The sequence below is a fragment of the Saccostrea cucullata genome, unplaced genomic scaffold (assembly GCF_032062105.1).
Source record: "Saccostrea cucullata isolate Sc308-1 unplaced genomic scaffold, CSIRO_AGI_Scuc_v1 ctg9734, whole genome shotgun sequence".
NCBI lineage: Eukaryota > Metazoa > Mollusca > Bivalvia > Ostreida > Ostreidae > Saccostrea > Saccostrea cuccullata.
This window is the reverse complement of record NW_026931314.1, coordinates 13707-22333: the sequence shown is the minus strand read 5'-3', so window position 1 is coordinate 22333 and position 8627 is coordinate 13707. Positions and strand designations below refer to the sequence as shown.

Sequence of the window (8627 nt, the reverse complement as noted above, 5' to 3'; positions counted from 1 at the left end):
CAGGAAGCGAACACCGGGTTCGCTCTAGCGGACCCAGAGCTGACCCCGAGCGAACGCGGAGCGAACCCGGAGCGCACCCAAAGCGCACCCGGAGCGGTCCCAAAATTTCTGAAAGCGAACCCGAAGCGGACCCCGAGCGAACCCGTGAAGCGAACCCAGGGTCCGCTCCGGGTTCGCTCTGGTGTTAGGTTGTGTTCGGTCGGAACTGTAAAACAATAAAAGAAAAATAATATATCTACGCTACACTATTTTTCCTTTTGTTTTATTTTCTTTTCATCGGCCACTACACTATTGAAAATTGTACTCAATCTGCCTGACGAAAGAAATTGCGTTATTACATTTTGCATTCCTGCTTTTTGCTTAAACTCGACGCGAAATGTAACAACGCACAATGTAATAATCCAAAAATTGTATTATAACATTATGCATTATTACATTTTGCATTGATCTCGACGCAAAATGTAATAACGCGAAATGTAATAATCCTCAAAAGTGTGTTGTTACATTTTGCGTTATGTAACATTCTGCGTTGATTTCAACACAAAATGTAATAAAGCAAAATGTTATAATCCAGGTTTATTACATTTTGCGTTGTTATTACATTTCGCGTTGTAACATAGCATTCCAAATTGACTTAACTTCAAAACAAACTTCATTTGCAGACAGAGGTGGTAATTAATCTCAATGTGACAGATAAAGAGAATGCTCTGGATTTTCTTCAGGAGGAAAGCTAGTTAATCCCAAGGGACTCCTAGCAGCATTCAGTTTACAATGGGAACATCTTCAGCAATTATCCCTCTTTGCCTATGCATTCTTTTATAAAGTTAAGGAATCTACCCCACCACCCCAGCTCTTAACCATATGGCACATAGAGAACCAAACTTAGCATTAAAATATGTATTTTTACCAACTGAACTACCATACCAAATTTGTAATTGATTGGACAACCATAAAAAAAGTTGCCCGTTCATTCTTATGCAAAGTTAAGGAATCTACCCCACCATCCCAGCTCCAAACCAGAAGACATAGAGAACCAAACTTAGCATCAAAATATGTATTTCTGCCTACTGAACTACCATACCAAATCGAACTTGATTGGGCAACTATAAAAAAAAATTATAAGAAAAAAACAGAATATTTGTGGACGGAAGAGTGACAGACGGACACACTGCTAGACAGACAGACTGATGGACAGAGTGATTACTATAGGGCACCCGCAAAGCCTTCAATGAATGCAATTATTTATGAAGGCTTGACCTTAACTTCAAACAAAAAGCAGTTGCAGACAAAGGTTTACATTAATCTTAAAGTGACAGATAAAGAAAAGCTACTAAATTTTCTGCAGCAGGCTAGATAATTAATCCCAAGGGATTTATTGTACCTCTCTCATCATTTTCTTGTAAAGAACGGGTGCACTTATGGGTCCCGGTAAAATGTGAAAAAATAAATAATAAAATTCAGCAAAAATTTTCATTTAAAATTATTAATTGATATTTAAACCATACGATTCAGTAATTTTTACCTCTGAAATCCATGGATATACAAAGAACAAAACTATACAATGATGTAGGGGTCAGTCGACATTGGCGATTTTCTATAGTAAATCGAGAACGGTCATTCATTTCAAAGCCTTTGTTAACTATGAGCCTAACTTTGTGCAAACTTGTGCAAATGACAAAAGACGCATATTACATTTATAAAACTTGTGTGAAAGTATGAAATTTGCACACGATTAGGTACAAAAAGTACAATGTTTTTCCTATGGCTAGTGAGAGCTATTTACCTGTATGACCTATGTTGAACCCACGTGTGGAATAAATTATTTAGAATACTGATAGTCACGTGAGTTCTACCCAGGTAAACGTTCCTCAAAGGTGCTCACTGCAAAACATATATAGGCAGGTTTTGTTTCAGTAAGTCAAAGCCCTGTCGCTTAGAGATGTTTACATAATAATTATATGTATTTGTTTTTGAGAACACGGGAGGGTAAGGGTATGCAAGACAATGAAACAGGTATTGAAAGCCACCTATACCACTCTTTTTCAATTTCAAATTCAATGAAACTATTAATGTTATTTTTCAAATGCAAGAGTACCAATTTCTCAGTTTAATCATTTAGATACAGGCAACTACACAATATCATTCCATATTTTTAAAAAACAGGTTTGGCACAAGAAATATCATTTTGCAAACGCGCCCGACTATGATCCACCATCAGATTGTTCAAGTATCGATTTAAATATCTATTCCTTGATTTACATAAACGAAACTAAAAGAAGGTTCGGTACGACTTTTCCGGATTTATAGGGTATCCATAGGCCTTTCAAAATATTCAATTGTTTCAAATCCATGCTAATTTAAGTGGCGCATTATATTTTTTTTAAAATTAGAAATATCCAATAGTTTCTAATTATTACCAATAGAGAATCATTTGGTAATATATTTTGAAGTAAAATGGCACATTAAAAGGGCCCAATTAGTATTGCGGCCTAAGTGCACTTGTCCTTTACAATAAGAACTTTTCAGTATTAATGATAGAATGGGGTTTTTATACAACTACATTAAAAATTAATAATATACTTGAATTAATATATATATATTTTTTAAGTGAAAAAAGTAAATCAAAACATTTTCTTTAATCTATTTCATGTGTTTAGAATTCAATGGAATCATAACTATCAAACAAAAATAAATAATAAAAATTCATATTAAAATTCACATTTCAGAGTGTTCATAGCATTCCAAAATGACTTTATTTCAAAACAAACTTCATTTGCAGCCAGAGGTGGTAATTAATCTCAATGTGACAGATAAAGATAATGCTCTGGATTTTCTTCAGGAGGAAAGCTGATTAATCCCAAGGGACTCCTTGCAGCATTCAGTTTATACTGCCAACATCTTCAGCAGTTATCTCTCTTTACCAATGCATTCTTATATAAAGTTAAGGAATCTACCCCACCACCCCAGCTCTAAACCATGGGACATAGAGAACCAAATTTAGCATTAAAATATGTATTTTTGCCAACTGAACTACCATACCAAATTTGTAATTGATTGGACAACCATAAAAAAAGTTGCCCATTCATTCTTATGTAAAGTTTAGAAATCTACCCCACCACCCCAGCTCCAATCCAGAAGACATAGAGAACCAAACTAAGCATCAAAATATGTATTTCTGACTACTGAACTACCATACCAAATTTGAACTTGATTGGGCAACTATAAGAAAGGTTATTAGAAAAAACAGAAAATTTGTGGACGTAAGAGTGACAGACAGCTAGACAGATAGACGGATGGACAGAGTGATTACTATAGGGCACCCAAACTTTATTTTGGGCTTTTTTGGTCATAGGGGTTTAAATAACATAAAATTAATCATAATAACACATTTTACCAGCAAAATTAAATTCTCAAAAATGCAGCTCGTATTTCTTTAATTTAGGAATAAGTTGATTGATCAATGCTAGAAAATGGAGAAACTATCACCAATTATGTGCAGAAAATTTTGCGTCGTAAATTGCACATTATTTTCATAATGGGAAAGTCACATTGATTAAAATATATTAAAACATATTTCTACAGTTCTCCCTACACTGTCACATGAAAGTTCTTAGCAGAGCTCTCTCTTTGTATATCAATGTCCTATTCACAACATGTGCACTGCTTCAATAATTATAAATACATTGAATGTTATAACTTTTATTTCTATATAAGGATGATCTGCGATATGCTGCATTATTGCACAAGAAAATAGCACTATGAAACTAGAAAAAAAGAAAGGAATGGAAAAGAATTCCAAAAATATTCATAAACCCCAAAACCCATATAATATACCCTTTATATAAGTAACATTGATAATTGTATGTAAATGTATATTTGAAAAATATATAAATTAAGCATATAAAGTGAAAAAAAGATAAGTGATAAAGAGAAACAAAGATGGCTTTTTCCAACAATCGGTGGTAATTTTCCCCCGAACATAAATCCATACTTAATAATAATATATATATTGCTAAATCTCAATTATAGCTATATCTTTGGATAAGAAATCCATCTCATTGGATAGAAAACTATGTATTGCTAAAACCTACATCAAAACATTTGAACTACGATTATATCTTATATCAAAACAACATATTAAAAGTTTCTTTCAAATCAGAAACTGTCATCTCTCGGTGTCAAATATTAATCAAGGGATTAGATAAGCCTTGGCCTTTGTCCTCGGGTAACTAGGCGCTGAGAGCCACCCTGATCTGTCTGTCATGTTTTCCCTCAGACAAGCATGTGACGCTCAGAAGTGGATGGTCTGTTTTCTGTAGATATTTCTGAAAATTCAGACATGGTGTAACTTTATTAATCCTCAAGATCTGATGAATGAACTTTCAAGGTTATGACCATAAACATAACAACATGTAAGATCTAGTTTTGCTTTAAGGGAAAATGTACAAATTTGATAAAAATACACTGTAAAATTAATAAAATTTTGTGTGTTCCAGTGTAAATCAAGATGTATCATTTATATCTACTGATAATACAGTTCTGCTTACATGGGCATAAGTCATTGCATTCTTTCTTTTATCACAATTAATAATACAGTACTACTTATATGGGCATAAGTCATTGCATTCTTTCTTTTATCACTATTAATAATACAGTTCTACTAACATGGGCATAGTCATTGCATTCTTTCTTTTATCAATATTAATAATACAGTTCTACTTACATGGGCATAAGTCATTGCATTCTTTCTTTTATCACTATTAATAATACAGTTCTACTTACATGGGCATAAGTCATTGCATTCTTTCTTTCAGCAACAGAGGTTTCCAATCCAATCCAGACGAAGACAGCTTTCTTGGTGTCGACAATAAACACATCCTAATGTTAAATAAGTCAACAGAAATATATTTATATCATTGTTAAACTCAGCTGAATTTAGACAGCTTTCTTGGTGTTGACAATAAGCACATCTTAATGTTAAATAAGTCAACAGAAATATATTTATTTCATTGTTATACTCATCCAAACTATGGTGAGTTTTAAACAAGTCTGACCTAAGACAGAGTGAAAAAAGAATTAGATAGATTACACGATCAGTACGTACTGGTTCCTGCCGACAAAGCAGGTAACAACATTGTCTTCGTTTGTAAGGCTCATTATATAAATTGCATTTTAGAAGAACTTGGACTTAATTCCACGAGTGGTAATCCTACTTATACATATACTACTCTTTCTAAGGAAGAAATTCTTCAAAATCACCTGTCAGTTTTGAATACTTTTAATATTCCACAGAGCCAAAATGAATTTGAACTACCTTATATATATATTGGATTCCGAAACTTCATAAGAATCCTTACAAACAAAGATACATTGCAGGTTCCAGTAAATGTTCAACCAAGCCTCTTTCGTTACTTCTCACTTAAATATTGACAGTAGTGAAGGAAAAACTTCAAGAGTACTGTACAACTATATATTCAAGAAGTGGTGTAAATCAGATGTGGATACTTAAAAATTCTAAAGAACTTTTGGACAATTGGAAATCACAAGACTTTACAAAAATCAACAGCATAAAAACTTACGACTTTTCAACTTTATACACAACAATTCCGCACGACAAATTAAAATCCATGCTTTTTGATATCATTGACAGCTGCTTCTTGAACAAAAATGGAACTCGTAAATTTACTTACCTCGTCATTGGTCATTTGAAAAATTATTTTGTTAAAACAGATTCTGATTGTACACATAAGTACTCTGAAGTTGACATCAAGAAGATGCTTGAGTTTCTGATTGACAATATCTATGTGGTTTTTGGAGACCAGGTATTCCAACAATCTATTGGAATTCCCATGGGTACAAATTGCGCTCCGTTATTAGCAGACTTATTTTTATATTCATATGAAGCAGAATTTATGCAAAATCTTTTGCGTGAAAAGAAAAAACCACTTGCTGTGGCCTTCAACTCGACATTTAGATATATCGACGACGTATTGTCAATTAATAATAATAATTTCCATTCCTACGTCGACACGATATATCCTGGTGAGCTTGAGATAAAAGATACCACAGAGTCCAGCACTTCTGCTTCATACTCGGATATTTTACTTGAAAAAGACACAAATGGTAATCTAACAACCAAGCTATATGATAAACGTGATGACTTTAACTTTTCTATCGTGAACTTCCCTTACTTATGCAGCAATATACCTTCATCACCTGCATACGGAGTATTTATATCTCAGTTGATTCGATACGCAAGAGCATGCTCTACTTATGAACAATTTCTTAAACGAGGTAAATTATTGACAAGCAAGTTGATGAAACAAGAATATCAACAGTCTCGTTTAAAATCATCATTTCGTAAATTCTATGGTCGATACAATGACCTTGTCAGCAAATACAATTTATCATTGAATGAAATGCTGACTGACGTTTTTCATACCAATTGTTAGTCCATTATTTATACACTGAATTGACTACGGATTTTTTTTCCGTTATTTCCTGATTATGACAATGAGCACACGGCGGGTGTGACCGGTCAGCAGGGGATGCTCACTCCTCCATGGCACCTGATCCCACCTCTGATGTTTCGGAGGTCCGTGTTTGCTCTGCTCTTATTTGTATATTTGTTTAATGGACGTTGAGATTGAATACTGTTCGTTATTTCCATATCCTTATCTAAAAGTCTCGATGTTTGATTTCAAATTCCCAATAGATAATATTTTAAACAGCAGTCTTCAGTGTTCACTCACCTTGCTATCCAAATCAGACGTGGATACTGACCCACTCTTCCCTATATAGACTCACCTTGCTGTCCAAATCAGACGTGGATACTGACCCACTCTTCTCTACATAGACTCACCTTACTGTCCAAATCAGACGTGAATACTGACTCACTCTTCTCTACATAGACTCACCTTACTGTCCAGATCAGACGTGGATACTGACCCACTCTTCTCTACACAGACTAATCTTGCTGTGCAAATCAGACGTGGCTACTGACTCACTCTTCTCTACATAGACTCACCTTGCTGTCCAAATCAGGCATGACTAATGACCCACTCTTCTCTACATAGACCCACCTTGCTGTCCAAATCAGAAGTGGATACTGACTCACTCTTCTCTACATAGACTCACCTTACTGTCCAAATCAGACGTGGATACTGACCCACTCTTCTCTACATAGGCTCACCTTATTGTCCAAATCAGACGTGACTACTGACCCGCTATTCTCTACATAGACTCACCTTACTGTCCAAATCAGACGTGGCTACTGACCCACTCTTCTCTACATAGACTCACCTTATTGTCCAAATCAGACGTGAATACTGACCCACTCATCCCTACATAGACTTACCTTGCTGTCCAGATCAGACGTGGATACTGACCCACTCTTCTCTACACAGAAAAACCTTGCTCTACAAATCAGACGTGGATACTGACCCGCTATTCTCTACATAGACTCACCTTGCTGTCCAAATCAGGCGTGACTAATGACCAACTCTTTTCTACATAAACTGACCTTGCTGTCCAGATCAGACGTGGATACTGACCCACCCTTCTCTACACAGACTCACCTTACTGTCCAAATCAGACGTGGATACTGACCCACTCTTCTCTATATAGACTCACCTTGCTGTCCAAATCAGACGTGGATACTGACCCACTCTTCTCTACACAGACTCACCTTACTGTCCAAATCAGACGTGGATACTGACTCACTCTTCTCTACATAGACTCACCTTACTGTCCAAATCAGACGTGGATACTGACCCACTCTTCTCTACATAGACTCACCTTACTGTCCAAATCAGACGTGGATACTGACCCACTCTTCTCTACATAGACTCACCATACTGTCCAAATCAGACGTGGATACTGACTTACTCTTCTCTACATAGACTCACCTTACTGCCCAAATCAGACGTGGATACTGACCCACTCTTCTCTACATAGACTCACCTTGCTGTCCAAATCAGACGTGGGTACTGACCCGCTCTTCTCTACTTTAAATGTCAAATTTCCCGAGGCATCAGACAATCTGTGTTGTTGTCATACTTTGATAAAACAAAGTGTAAATTTATATGATGGAGCAAGTGGCTTTTTTTTATTTCAACGTCTTTTCCGAAGCCCCTATCTTATAAAGTTCTTGAAGTAAATAATTTTCCATTCAAACAAGAAGAAAAGAATTTTAATAAAAAAAGTAAAAAATTAGGGATAGGGGTAACAGGAAAACCTACTTGAAAGACATGATTTATTTCTAGATGTGTGCTTGTCTTTCATGTGGAGACTTAATAATATAATAATAATAATAAAACTTTATTTAAAGAAGGTAACCTGGTTAGTGCATGCACTATTCTTCCCCAGGGCCCTCTATACATCAATCACAAAAAGATACAAGATACAATTCATCATATATAATAGGAAATACAATCACAAATTATGAATACAGTGTCCATGTACAGAAATATGACAATACAAAAATATGACAATACAGAAATATGACGATCATAAAGTAAAACATATGCTCAAATAGTTGAGCGACAGCTTATAATGTAATTTTCTACATTACGTTTAAATGCTTGTAAAGATTGAGAGAGTCTAATGTATTGTGGAAGTTTATTCCA

At 35.1% G+C, this 8627-nt stretch overlaps 1 protein-coding gene across 1 annotated transcript; it reads right to left on the bottom strand.

Moving 5' to 3' along the window:
- Window positions 1–3846: 3846 nt before the first annotated feature.
- Window positions 3847–8251, bottom strand: LOC134232152 (gelsolin-like protein 2). Its single transcript, XM_062714098.1, has 4 exons — window positions 8241–8251; window positions 7963–8041; window positions 4783–4878; window positions 3847–4325 (listed from the first exon to the last, which is right to left on the bottom strand). Exons 1-4 carry the CDS (start codon window positions 8249–8251, stop codon window positions 4230–4232), a joined length of 282 nt encoding a protein of 93 aa, XP_062570082.1. The 3' UTR covers window positions 3847–4229.
- Between the last annotated feature and the right edge of the window lie 376 nt (window positions 8252–8627).